This window comes from Phaenicophaeus curvirostris, chromosome 5 (genome assembly GCF_032191515.1).
Source record: "Phaenicophaeus curvirostris isolate KB17595 chromosome 5, BPBGC_Pcur_1.0, whole genome shotgun sequence".
NCBI classification, from domain to species: domain Eukaryota; kingdom Metazoa; phylum Chordata; class Aves; order Cuculiformes; family Cuculidae; genus Phaenicophaeus; species Phaenicophaeus curvirostris.
In genome coordinates, this window is record NC_091396.1 from 9276014 (window position 1) to 9290675 (window position 14662).

Sequence of the window (14662 nt, forward strand, 5' to 3'; positions counted from 1 at the left end):
CGTGCTGCCGGGGGTGGGAATGTCTTTCACTTGTCCAAGTATCTGAATTTCCCACAGTCCACAGGGGTTCTTACAATCTTATCAGAGTGCAATTCTGATAGTCAATTACAAGTAAAAATCTGTTATGCATAGAAACTGCCTTGAAAGTTCATACAGTGTTTTATTCGCTTGTTTGAAAACAACAGGTTAACCTCTGTAGTAAATATATTAACATTTAGCATTGTACATTGTTAAGTGGAAGACCAATGCAGTCATCCAGGAACAGACTGGTAGCCCGTACACCTGGACAACCCACGTGAGAAATCTGTACCAATTTTGTCTTAAGATGCTGTCTTTTTAAAGAGTCGTGGAACTAAACGCAAAAAGCATACTGTATCCTCTAGAGAAATGGAAGAAAATCTAATTCTAATATGTACGCTTGGATCAATTTCCTGTGATGATCTTATTAACATCGCTTTTGAAGTGGCTGAGTAATATTTAAGAAGTAACTTGTTGTGTTTGAATAAAACCAGAATGAGGCATGATGTTATGGATATCCTTTTATTTTAAAGGAATGTTTTTTTCCCATTTTCAACTACAAAACAGTTTTCATACATTCTGCCATAAATAAAAACAAACAATAAGGCAGGACATGACTACATGAACAAACTGAGAACAACTGTTTTCCAGAAAATGTGAATTAAAAATGCTTCACAAGTATAAGCCATCCAGTTTTTAAAATAAAACTGTTGAAAACCCACAAGATTTCAAGTGGTAGATGTGAACACCTTGGAAGAACAAAATACAGTTTTGACATTTTGCACTTCTGGTTTTGAAAACCTCATTTTGTTCAGAGGACATTCTAAGGTTGTTCTGGCTGTTTTCAGATCAAGAACCATATGGGAGAAGAGGCACCACAGTAACAAAACCATTTTCAAGATCTCATTTTTGTTTGCAGCTGTCCCTTTTCAATGTTTGACTTTTAAGAGACTGATGGACTCAATGCAAGTCTTTGTCTGGCGCAGAAGAACTCCAGGCTTGTTTCACCGGATTCTCTTTTGCTGTCTTGCTCTGTAAATGTCGTGCACGGGGGGAACTACAGATCCTTTCTCCTCATCATCGTCAGAATCTTCATGTGGTCTCTTAACAACCTTGTTCAGCATAGCGTTGTTTTCCACAGGTCCGTTGCCTTCCACAGCTATTTCAGGTAGGCCTCCAGTAATTATCCGTACAGCTTCATCAACAGCTTTAGAAACAGAAAAAGATCAATTTAACACATGAAACTAAATTCCCTGATTAGAAATAAGCATGCAAACAGGGACACCAACAGAGATACATTGTGGAGATTTCTGGAACAGGACATTCTCCTACCCTATGCTACCAGAGTTAAGTCTCAACTAACACTTCCATCATGTCAAACATTAATTATAAAGTAAATGCTGCTGCTTCAGCTTGAGATCTCCCTTTATAAAAGTATTGAGGTCATTTGCAAGCTTAATAAAACAGGAAAGCCTACTTAGGAAACAGTTCATGATTCATCAGACAGCGTGCAAGGCAAGTCAGCTTCTGCTTATGAACAGCAAAATCTTCAAAAATACCAGGTATGATTTAAATAGATCCTTTACTTTCACTCGAGAAGAAATTCAGTCCTTCCTTGCTTTCTCTCTGATCATTTGTTTCTTTAACAGAGGGGATGAAAAGTAGGATGCTATCATCTGCTGTGGTTTATTTGAGCCTGGGGCATGGATCTGTCCTGGTTTTGTATTTCAGAACCCTCCCTTCTTTGTAGGAGCTCAGAAAACATGGATCTTGAATTGTTCTCAAGCAATGCAGCAATGTACACTCAGAGTTGTATGTGCCAGTTAACTCACCACTCTGCACATTAGTAATTGAATCGTACAGTTACAATGCTGCTAAGAAATAATGCCCTGCTCCTTTCAAAGGATTTTCTGGAAATCTTTGTTTCTTTCTTTTAATGGTTACCTCCAAAATGTTACTAGTGGTGAATTTCAGCTCTTTGACTTTTTGTTGGTCCCCCACAGCTACATGTAGAAACACCTCTCAGTAGATTCCAGCCCAGAGCCATAGCCAGTTTGACAATATAGTCTTAAGTAATAATTACACATCTGTAAATGAGGGCTGCAGTTTAGACAGTAATATCCATATGTAAAACAAAGTCATACGCAGCATTGTCACAGACTCTAGAGCGGACAAATAACTTACTGTCTGGCAGTTTGCATCTTCTAAATATCTCCATGAGCTCATCCACTTGAACAAAGGGACCCTGAGTTGTAGAAAAAAAAGTTTAGAAGATTATTCTCAGCAGAGCGATATAGTGTGGTTCTGACAAAACAGAATCTCTTCCACAACTTTTTGAATTTTTCAGAATCCATTAAAACACACCTGAAAACAAACAGGAGGTGGCAGGAGCTTCATGAGAACTACAGCTGCTGGTGGAACAGGAAATACACCACCTGGGACAGGATGTAAACCTGGAGCTGTGGGAAGAAAAACTGTATGAAACCAGTGCAAGCAGCTAGACTTGAATTGCTTTTGCAGCATTATTATTTGGTGCAAATAATTACTACCCTGTTACTTTTGCCTCTACTAGTAATTACATATTGCTTAGTCAGTGATCTAAAGTCTACAAGCAGTGTTTGTAACAGGTTATTACCATTTAGCAGATCCCAAATTACTTGCACTTATTTCCATGTGACCTCAGTTTTAGGTAAAATATATATGCCTTTAGCAATCCAATTGATAACAGCCTAAAAGTTAAGTATGTGTTTTGATGACAGAAGACTAGGAAAGTCTCTGTGATCAGGTTTGCTAAACACACAGGTTAATAACTTGCTGCCAGGTGAAAGGTAACCACTTCCGACTGAACATCTGACTTACGTGCTAAGTGTCTCGGCTGAAATGGAATCATTTGTTGAGTGTCCGGTTTTGGATATTCTGGTTTTCTGTCTACTTCGTCTTTGAGAACAGGCACAATGGAAGGTGCAACCACAGGGTCTGGAATTATAGCTGCCAGCTTGGCCCGGGAGACATCCTGCGAAAGCCAATTAGAGAGCACTGAACTTGGCAAGATCACATTGCTTGTTTCAATTACAGAAAAAAACCCACCTTTCTAGACCAGTCGCTTATTCTCACTTTGTCATCATTACAATTTCAGATGTCCTCTTAGAAGACCATCTGGGCAAAACTTGCATGTTTTCATCAAATATTTTAGTCCCACAGCGTCCCAGCTGGGAGTGGAAACGCTTGTTTTTGTTACTGAATGGCACCGTATTTGTCATTTTTGAGTGGCTCCTTTTTTTTGGGTTAAAAAGATTTAGGTGAACAGGTGCAGAGCACTAGGCCTTCACAACTATCATTTCTCCCTCATTTCATTCCCTAGATTGCTTTAGCTAGAAAAGAACTAAAGCATAAGGCAGGCAGCAGGCATACAAAGCATCAGTTCAAACAGGATTATATTTTGGCATGTTGCAGTCAACAGGAATCAGCCCAAGGGCTGAATCATCTCAGCTGCACCACCTCCCATGCAGTGAGCAAGAGGTACTCTCTTGTAAGCACACCAGAAACTTCAAAATAACTTTGTCTTGGTCACATTAAAAGACAAATAATCAGTGGCTCAATGTGACTTATCAGATTCTTCTACAACTGTGTGAAGATCAACGATTCTGCTGCTTTGCTAACTTTCTGTATTTCTCAAAAATCATTTCTCTGTGGAAGAAACAAATGGAACCTGAGGCATGAACTGAAGGCTCTCTTTCTGTTCATGTAAATGGCAAAGAACAGTTCTTCCAACAGAGCTGTTTCTGCCTCTCTGGTAGCTTATTTTACATCATGCTTAAAAAAAATTAAAAATCAACATTTTATTCTGTTCTAATCGTTTGCCAAAGCATTATGGCCTTCCACACAACTAAAATAGCACTTAAAATACTTGTGGACAGAAATGAGATATGAGACCACCAGACATGGGTGTCTGTCCTAGACTTTAAATTCTGAATAGCAGCATCAAAGCCCTTTAACCGTGTGAAAAGAAACGAAGAAAGGCAAACAGCCACTGATCTGATAATTTTCCTCAGCCATGTGCAGCAGTGATTGGGACTGCGCTATGTTGGTTTGTCTTGATACGCTTCTCAACGAAGTGAGTGGAATTTTGCCAGCTGGAGTGGAAGGGCAGCCAGCGACGTTTCATACACAGGACCTGACTCTACAAGCTTCCGAAAGAACTGTGGTTTTTGGAGAAGCTCAGGTTTAAGTCTGAAGTGGAGGCTTGTAGCCGAGTGGGGAGTGCATTAACTCATCGACCTTTCCACAGGAAGGTGAAAAGTAAATATGAATACACGAAGTTGCATCTACTGGTCATGTTTCTTGCTTCTTTCTGCCCTTTGCCCACCCTGCCTGGCACTTTGCTGTGTAACAACCATGTCCCTGGGAAGGGCACCCAGTTTTGGTTTTTCTCCAGTATTAATCTGGAAGCTAAGTTCATCCCCAGTATGGGATGAGTTTGGGTGGAGTTACAACACTGTCAGAGTTTAGCCCCAACCCGGCTAATTTTGGCAGCTAAAACTGCACAGTTGGCCTCTCAATCCCCTCCCTGCCACCCGCAGAAAGAGGGGAAAGGAAAATGAGAGGAAAAAGACTTGTGGGCTGGAAACTAAAGCTATAGTTTTAATGGAATTATAACAATAATGATGATTAAAATAATTCAAAAGTAATAAAATATATAATATATATATAATATATATAGATGAGATTGCAACCCAGCCCCTTGATGACTGTACGTCCCCACAAATACTGTAGAGTAGACACGAGGAAATGGGTTCACGGCTAGGAGGGACCTAGACTCAGGAACTGGTTTCAGGACTGCGTGGATCAGAAGCAACCAGACAGACGAGGTCCTCACTGGACGTTGGCCATCGCAGAAGAGGGGTGAGACCCTCGTGATCTCTCACTTTATACTGAGTATCATGTATATGGGATGGAATACTCTGTTGGCCAGTTTGGGGTCACTTGTCCTGTCTGCCCCTCCCTGCAGGTGTGGCCCTTTCTCGCCAGCTCAAGGATGGCCTTGGTTTCTATGGGAATAAATATAAGCAATGGCCTTTCTGCATAGCAATGCCTCGTATTATCACTTCTAGAAAGAAACTGTCTGAAAAACATGCAGTTTGCTTTCAGATGGTGAAGTCACTTAGGCGAGACTGAGTTAGAATTACATAGTCAGCCCAATTCTGCTTTCTCTGAAGTACAGTGCCAAAAACCTGCCGGAGGGGACAGCAATGAAGACAACAAGGAGGAAGCATACTTGTTATACCTGCTTTGCTATCAAGGAGGAAAAAAAAATAAGGCAAGTCCTAAACAAGGAATTGCTTAAATTTGCTAGAACTGAAAAGAACAACAGCGAAATTAAATGTTCCTATCTACTTACCTTATAACCAAGGGCCTTCAGTTCACTCGCAGAGCACGGGTACAAATCCATGAACTTATACCTGTCCACCAGCAGAGCTGTTTCTTTACCCTCATATTCTTCTTTGAATGCCGTAAACCTCCTTTTTTCAACCTTCAGTATACTAGCTAGGTCACCAATGTTACTCTCAAAAGCTAAAAACCGAGCCCAGATTTCCCTGTAAAAGAACAGACAAACAGGCAGCTGCTGAAGGAGGAAGAATTACTGATCATGACCCAATTATAAAACACACAAGAGGAGAGATTCAAAGGAGGAAATCTGGGAACGCACGGCCATTTCTATTACTTATTTTAGGTGCATCTATAACATCTAGTACCTTCCCAGTGCCTTGTCTATTTCTGTAAAAGCTTTTATCTAGTGAATTGTAAAGGGCTTTGTTATGGGAAGGATTACTGGAGTAAATGCCTTCAGCATTTGAGGCAAGCTTTTATCATCCATGTAAGACGCACAAATAGACTTTGCTCATCCCACTACACAATTTCACTCTGATCCTGATACGTGAAGGAGTTTTCAACATGGATTATGGTTTGGTTCATCTGCATAAACCAGCGTATTCTAGCAGGCAAGAGCAATGCCCTGTTACACAATAGGCAGCATTTCACAATTTTAAAGCTGAAAATATATACAGTTGCTGCTTATTTCTTTGGGGAAAACCTCATATATAACTTAAGCAACATCTAACCATATTTCTGAACTTGATCCAACTTTCATTTTAGCTTTGGAATTCACCTTTGAAAGAGATCCAGCTTTTAAATTTTCTTACTTTTAAAATGGACCTAGATGTATTTCTCAGGGAATATCAGAATTGAAGTGCAGCATGAATGTACCCCAGATTGCAATGTTTGATTTCTTAGGATTGATGCCTATGTCTACCAGAATAATGGTGAACGCTTGGACTGCAATGGGTTTGGTAACCATTTTTTGAGAAATAAATTTAAGTAGTAATGAAAATGTGGTGAGTGGTTCATCCACGTCTTTTCTGGTTCTGTCACTATTTTATTTTCTGGGAGCTGCTCAGAATTCTCAGTAAGTTCCTGACTTGCCTTCTCTAGCATAAAGCTCCTGATAGATGTTCTCAGCTCCCCCTCCCCATCTATCCAAAGCACCTATCATTAGCCGTGCCACCTGCTCACACTAGTGAATCCTAACTGCACAGGAGGATTTTGCACTCTGTCCTCAACAAACCTGCGTCAATGAGGTTCTGAAGTCAATAAATTAATGAATTTCAATGCAAGTGGGATAGGGACTTCCACAAATCTGTTAAAGGTGTTGCTATTTTGGACAGCATGAAGAAGAAAAGGAACATCTGTACCTAATTCTGACCTACAGTTCATTTTTCTAATTTCTTTGGGATATTTTTAGTTGAAAGGGATTTTTGTGTCTTTTTTTTAGTGTAGTGAAACTGCTTTTGCAGACATACCCAGATTTCTCAGGTGGAAGGCTCCCTGAAGTTAAAACACGTTCAAACAAAACTCTTGTGTTATTGTCCTCTTTAAAAATAGAAAGAAAAAAGAAAAATCACACTGAGTAAAATGTATTAAAGACAATTTAAAATAATTTCCATTCAAAGAAATGTGTACATTAAATTCAATATAAGGTGGACATTCTGATCCCTGGATTTGAATTTCGGCAAGCAGAAGAAAAATCTGAACAGCTACACAAAACTTAACTGGTGTCAAATTCCACTGTGAACTTATTTGAAAGTCTATTTTTGTTTATAGCAACAAACTGATCCTTATTCAGGTTTTTTTATAACAGCACAGCTATTGCTTGGCATCCCTTGGGAATCTCTTGTTTTTTCTGTTTCCTCCAATTATCACAATGGCATATCTCGGTAGTTTTAAATTTGACCTTTTAATTCATTACTTCCCTATTAAACTAGGGCAACGTCAATATACTTGTTTATTCCTCAGAATTCCTCCCCAAAATATTAGACCTGGTTCCCAATAAGCAGTTGGCCTTTGTATGCTGCCAGCTGAGACAAGGAGTGGTCGGTGGGTTTGTTCTTAAAACCACTAGCTTCTGTCTCTCACTGTGTATTTTACCATATCTTATATTTATAGAAGTTCAGTGATCAGTGTTTTCCAGTAAAATCTGCTGGGTTGCTAAGAGAAATACACTGGGCAAGTTCTGAGATGTTTTTTCTGATAGCAGTCTATGGAAAATTGTAAATATTCACATATACCTAAGATAATTTCTTGCAAAATTAGAAATACTTTGACTTGAAAAAAACCCCCTCTGTTTACAGCTTACAGGAGGAAAAAAAGCTCTAAATCTGTTCAAACATTAAAAGACTGTAAAAAAGTACTGTAGTCTGACAGGAGATTCACATGCCTACAGAGTGCACTGGGTATTCAGAAGAACCAGCAGCACTGCTACCAGCAGCCACCACTCGCACCAGCAGCGTGGAGGCTGTCTCGCAAAACCGAGCAGGCAATTTGTAATAAAAGCCAGATTGTGTTACACCGCAGTGTTGCTACGCTACAAACACTGAGCTAGAGTACTGAACACGTGAAGAAATACCTGAAGGAATCTGAAAATCTAATGGGTGCATGGCAAATAGGACTGTGTAGGGCAAGAGCCTGGGATGAACCACTCCTCTCCTTCTGCTCTAATTCCCCACGAAACATAAACCAGAGAAGTTCCACACAAAGGTCTCTGTCAGGGCCTGCTCCCCACAGCAGCTGGGGTTTCTTTTAACATTAACTCCAGCACCAGGGAATCCTACACAGAGACTTTCTGCCACCACCACCTCCTCCTCCCTGGAGCTCCCCAGTCCCTGTGTCCCCACTGCTGGCACAGGCAGGGAGCTGGATGCCTTGCCCTTGCTCTGCTCTTTGCATCACAAACCAGCTCCCTGGCAACTTCCAAGCAGGACCAATTTTCACAATATTGCTTTTATGTCTTGCTCATCTCATCTATTTGGGGAGAATGAGTTTAAATTAATTCTAGTAAGGACCAACTAATCCATCACTCTTGTCATGCCAATTTCAGCCTCCTGTAGATCTATTTCCCTCAGATTTAAATTTCTCAGAGTACTTTTCACTGTTTACAACAGATGCTGTAAAACGGCTGCAATGCAAGTCAGTTGCAATTTGGAAAGTTCACTATCCTCTGTTCAGCAGAATCAAGATCTAGTGTCACTGTCCTCCCCAAACTTCAGCAAGGACAAACCAGCAGGTTTTGTTTTCAAATCGACTGCTGAGTTTCATGAAGAGGTTTTATATCTCTTCAAAAAGAATTAAACCTAAAATACAAAGAACTTGGCCTCAACCTAAACTCACAGAGACAGCAGATTAATGCTTCATTAGACCTCTGAAAGCTGAAAGCTTACCATTAAGATGTGAAAGGTAGTCGATATATGCCAGCACATATTCTGGAATGTCCCCATATTTTTTCAGCCCTAGCTCAAAAATCTTAAAGGCCACAGACTTATCCTGCAAACATTAGAAAAAAATGTTATTAGCTTCAGTGAGCTATGCACCCTCCTGACACTTCTTTAATATCAAATGGAGCCTCTACGATTACCTTACTACAGTAATACTCCATTAAAGCTGCTGTAACATAGACGTGATGGCGGGTCCGGGTATCCTCTCTGGCTTTTTTAAATATCATTCTTCCAGATTTTATGCCTTCTGCTCGCCTTGCAAATTTCATATATTGGATATAAACCTAAGGAGCATATTAATATTTATATAGTATCAGTGCTAGCATAGAATATGAGGATGTAATAAAATTTTTTACTGTATCTGAAATAATCTTCACTCACAACATACAGCTAGTTAGTTGTAATAGAAACAAGACTGTGCCGTTTTGCTATAAATACTAAGGCAAAGCTTTTTATATACTTTTTCTAAAGAAAATATGTAATATCCGTAAGACCGATCCCCTGAAATGACAATAGTTAGTACACAGATTTTTCAAGGAAGGGGAGGTAAGTAGGTGAAGTTAATTTACATATCCTGATGCCTTCAGAGAACTAGAGACTTATTGTAAAAATGGTAACTTTCCAAAACAGTTAAGACATCCATAAGGTCAAAAAAACATTCAAAAGGGACGATGAAGCATTTTACTGTGCATTATACAATCCAAGATACAAATCATCTCGTCTGCAAATATTTATACCCAATCAAGGAAATAATGAATGTGCTATTTAATTCAGTGGCCAATTCGTGATTTGCCTTTCTTTGGGATTTAACTTTCCTTCACTCTGAATTAGATCACAAATAACAGTGTTACTCAAATAGGAGGAACCGGCACATGGTTTTTTTGGCAAATGTGTATTTGGGAAGCATTATGATCTCTCTTTAATGAATTAAAGAATCAGTGAATGGCTACATTTCCTCTGAGACTGACCTGTTGTTTAATTTTAGACCTCAGACATTTTTCCTTCCCATGCGTTGTCGCGTCTATTTATAAAGTACAAAACTTCTTGAAAGCAAGTTACTGCTCACATCACTTGTTCAATGCCAGCACAGCTTATAGCACAGCTGGCACGACAGATAATGTCACTGACTGTATAACTTAAGCAGGTGTACAGCAATACTCTTTGATAGTTACAGGGTGCATTACTAATTTATTTGCAAACTACACATACACAGGATGGTGTATTTCCATGTAGGGAGGACAATGGGCGAAAGCAACATGCTTTTAATCAGTTAAGAGGAGGCAAAGTGAAATTTTAGTTGAGCTAACAAAACATAACACCAATTTGCATGAGCTGTATCACAAAATCTTTAATATCTTGTATCTTCATTGCTTGTTTTAAGGGATTTTCCAAAACAATCAGAGGAGAAAAGTGCACATGACTGAGTGTATCTAAGTGGATTAAAGGCTATAATTATGAACCTTGCTGAAATTTTAATCTGTCATCTCAGTACTCCACCTGTTCAATCATCCTCGTGACCCAATGACTCCTGTAAGCACTTCCCTGTTCTTTGCATGTACTCAGGTGACTATCCACACGTGTGTGGAAAAACTCAATACTAAGGATCATCTTACCAGAGTGGGATCGATGTCTTCAATAGCCAGCAGTCGGTTATATATGCTGTGTACTTTCTCATACTTCATTCGACTCTAAGTAAATAAAAAGGAAATACAGGCTGCTTAGTAATGCTAAAAATCACTCGCAAGAATGAAAAAATTAATTTGAAGAAAAAACTTAATTTTTTCTGTTTCCTCTTTTCCCCAGTTGAACACTATGTACGTCAGTCCCTCTCCTCAGATGTGCTTTTTGTCTCGTGCAGTCACTTTTATACTTCCCACACTAGTTTCTCACTACTGCTTATGTACTTTCTAAGAGACTCTGAAGTCTTTCTAATTTAGTGCTGCTGCAGCAGACCTGCCATTGTAGGTGTTTGGGATATGATAGTTGTTTTCTTTACTTCCATCTAAAAGCAATGTGCAGACAGCTAGGAAAACCACCTTCTCCACTTCCCCACCCACACATTTCAAATAATCCATTCTGTTCCCTACCAGGTGCAGCCCTCCAAGTTGTATTGTGCACCTTTAAGGAATTTAAATAGCCATTATGCTTAGGATAAAAAAGGCTGCACCGAAAGCCAAGAAAGGCATTTTCTTTTAAGGACAAACGGGGTGGTTTTTCCACTGTCCCCAGGATCTTCCTGCAAAGACTCTTCCATATTATGATATGTGAGCAAAATACATCCCACAGAGGACTCCATAGTCCTCACCTGATCAGTGGGAAACAGCCTTTATGCCTGATGGTTCACGTGCAAAACCAACTATTGTCAGGGCATTACTCAAGAAGGCTGTGCAATAAAGTGGTAGCCCGGGTAAAGAGATTTCTCAGGAAAGCTGCAGAGCACGGTGCCTTCCATCTTCTGTCACAGCCATGCAAATACAAACACTAAACTGCTGAGAATTATATAGGAAAGGTGTTCTTTATCCCCTTTTTAAAGGTGAAGAAGCTGATGTACAAGTAGACGTAAATCTATCAGCCTTTCAACTTCATAGTAATTTCGAAAACACAGTCAATGTTTAAGTAGAAAGACAGTAGGTTTTCAAAAATTTGTAACTCATACTATGGGCTTATCCTCCCCGTTTTGTCAGCTTGGTCTCAGAAACACTGAATGAAGTTAAGGCTAGAAGAATCAGTAAATTTATTCTATGGAATTCTGAGTATTCAGGATGTTTCAAATATACTACATTATTGCTGAGAGATGTCTCCGGGTTTTAACATCAGTATAATCACTATTTTTGCTCACCTCTTCATAATCTGCATATGCAAAATAAAGAAGCATATTCTTCTTTAATAAAGTGCTGATCGCTCTTTCATAAATATTAGCAGCCTCATCACTGAAAAGTTTAGCATTGTTCATGTCCTGTTATAAAATAAGTATGATAATGTAATTCTTCAGCATCTGTGACAACGAAGGCCAATCTATGGAATATCTTCTGCATGTGAAAAGTCCCAGTGAACTTTCATGCAGTGCTCCAACAAAGAGACAATCATCTCCCCAGTACTTATGGAATCACAGTCAGGCCAAACGCTCCCCCTACCCCCAGACCTAAAACTGATCAATAATGAAATAGTTTTTCATACTTATCTGAAATGTAAATATTTTTATTTCTTAAAATAACCCCAATTTTAAAATTCTGAACACAACACAACTCGTGGTGCTAAGTATTCTTCACCCCCCTTGTTGTAAAATGTTTGAGGAAAAATTAACAGTATACTATGTGAAAGAAACGAAATAAAAAAGAAAACCAATGGCAACCTGCTTACCCCTTTTTCAGCTAGCAGTTTACTAGATTGCTCAAGGTATTGTGCAGCTTCATACCAGATATCTGGGTGATGTCCCAGAACCAAAAGGCATTGCTCATAGGCAAACATAACTAGGGAGGGGGAAAAAGAAATATTCTTTGTGTGTTATCACAGAAACGGTACCGTCTTGCACAATGGAAACATGAAATACAAACCCCAGCAAATAAATTGGGCAATATTAACACTAATTGGCTTTGAATACAACAATCACAACAGTATTTCTTATATATTGTCAAGAACTTTATGAATCAGCTAAAACCTGCCTCTCCACAAAGGATGAAGCAGAACTCATTCAAGAACATCAGCCATAAAATCGGGCTGTGACCCATCATTTCTAGACCTCCAATTAAATTTCAGTGGCACTCGACTATAGCCCTTAAGTACCCAAATCCATGTACTGCTTTCAGCTTGGTTTGAGCAAAACTTAGACAGTAGTTTAAAAAAAAATCCACACAATTCAAGAAACTGGATCAAGTTCTACTCCAGCATGATCCCTGCATGCTGTATCACATCATACTTACACCGGAGATCGTTAACAGAGTTAAGGAATGCAATTCTACACATCCTAAAGTAGTATCTAATTACCTCTTTTTGTTATGAGAGTTTGATCTTCTGTACGCAGAGGATTGCTCTTTTCCCACTGGATGTATTTCTTCCACATGTCTACCTGCTGAGCCTCTTGTGGGGTATTTTGTGGAGGGACAGAGGGTGCATTGCGGTCCAGACCTTTCATCACTGTCTCATACTCCTGAAACAGATGCAGTGTTTTATACGGCAAATTTAAACATATTAAACACTCGTTTTAGATTACGCTTTGCAAAACTGATACAATTGCAGCGTATCAGCCTTATTAGTCTAAAACACACTTTTATTTGAAACTATGAACCAAGTTTAATGCTAGTTTGTAGAATTAAACAGACCAAAGAAAAGCCAACAGAAGTTTGTACCTTTGCTACACGTCGCGCATTCATATAATCTCTACTCCTGTCTTCAATCATCTTCTTAGCTAAATGAATATTGATGCCCTGGAGAAGGGTGAAAAAAAGGAATTGGGAATGCACAATTTTACTCTGGAATTACTGAATATCATTTCATACAGAAACGAGCTTGAAAGGTGATGCAAAAGTGAGCAATTAGGGCAGTTATTTTAAACTACTGATCTCGAAAGGTACTGTGTTTCTCCTAATAAACATATCACAAAATGGACAAGACACTATTTATTCAGAAAATAAACTCAGTACTAAAAATCAGCTGACCTGAAGAACCTCGTTATATTTGTGATCACTTACAGCTTTCAAAGATGCAATGAACTTAACTAAAAACCTGCTAGGGGAGAAAGTGGAAAAAATATTTGTGATTTCCATCTTCCCTTTTAAGCCCTAGTCAGTGCCTGGTCAGACTCACAGCTCCCTGCCTTGCTGCTGGCTGCTGTTCACCAGGTGAAGACTGAGACAGAAAAAGAGCAATTCAGTTTTCTTGGACAATCAGAAACAGAGATTGACCTCAGTCAATCCAAGCTTCCTTCCCTGTTCCTGAAGTAACACCCTGCCATATGCACACCTTTTTCAGTTGAGAGAGACTTGAGACCTGTCACCACAGAGAGTGACAACCCTCCAGGACCACATACATGTGCAGAGGGCCAAGCCGTGCTGCTGAGCAGGAGCAGCAGGGGATTTGGGGCAGCGGATTTGGGGCAGCTGGGCCCCCAAGCACACCCCACATCTGAACATCAGCAACACAGGCCTGGTCACAGGGTCTCAGGCACGAGCAAAACTTTGAAGAACCTGCTCTTATGGCAGGGTAAGCAACTGCTCCTTTGTTCACACCCATGTCAAGGTGGATTTTGGGGGAGCGGCTTGCCAGGACTGAGGAAGGTGAACATGGCTTTCAGTCCTATTCCAAACAGGTACACAAGGTGGGTACCAAGTCGCTACAGAAGCAAGGTCCATCTGGACTCTGGGCAGAGGGCTGTGTGGGATAGCAACCTGGGCCAGTTATCATACAAAACCAGCAATGCCACACCCAGGATCAGGTTGACAATGCAGCAATGTTCTCCCAGGGTGCACTCCCAGCTTTGTGAGGTACAGCTGTGTGGCTTTGTGAGCCACAGATTGTCCCTCCTCTATCTCAATAGGGGTGTTACCACTTTTGACTATTTGTTTAATTAAAGATGCTGGCAACTGACAGGCTGATATTGCTACCTGGTGGCTACTGAGCTAAAGGGAAACTTGAGAGTATTTTAATTGCAGCAAATAGCCAGTAAACTTTCACGCAGAGATCTGCACATTATCTCTGTGCTGTTAGGCTACTCATGGGGACTCATTTGCCCCTCAATGAGCCCTTCTGGTGAGGAGCATTTCTTTCCCTGTGCCAGGACAGTCACATGCAGCAGACCTTTCCCTCAAGGCTGCTCTAGCCAG

The 14662-nt window shown here is 40.0% G+C and overlaps 1 protein-coding gene across 2 annotated transcripts in view; it reads right to left on the minus strand.

Moving 5' to 3' along the window:
* Positions 1–526: 526 nt before the first annotated feature.
* CSTF3 (cleavage stimulation factor subunit 3) overlaps positions 527–14662 on the minus strand; it is a 50156-nt gene continuing 36020 nt past the window's right edge. For both annotated transcript variants that reach the window (XM_069857507.1, XM_069857508.1), the window contains 13 exons: positions 13190–13267; positions 12828–12990; positions 12204–12313; positions 11683–11799; positions 10457–10531; positions 8984–9127; positions 8790–8892; positions 6876–6945; positions 5417–5612; positions 2878–3031; positions 2383–2477; positions 2203–2263; positions 527–1225 (listed from right to left, as the gene is read on the minus strand). In XM_069857507.1, coding sequence (XP_069713608.1) covers positions 1023–1225; positions 2203–2263; positions 2383–2477; positions 2878–3031; positions 5417–5612; positions 6876–6945; positions 8790–8892; positions 8984–9127; positions 10457–10531; positions 11683–11799; positions 12204–12313; positions 12828–12990; positions 13190–13267 — 1569 coding nt within the window. In that variant the 3' untranslated portion in view covers positions 527–1022. The remainder of the gene's footprint in view (positions 1226–2202; positions 2264–2382; positions 2478–2877; positions 3032–5416; positions 5613–6875; positions 6946–8789; positions 8893–8983; positions 9128–10456; positions 10532–11682; positions 11800–12203; positions 12314–12827; positions 12991–13189; positions 13268–14662) is intronic.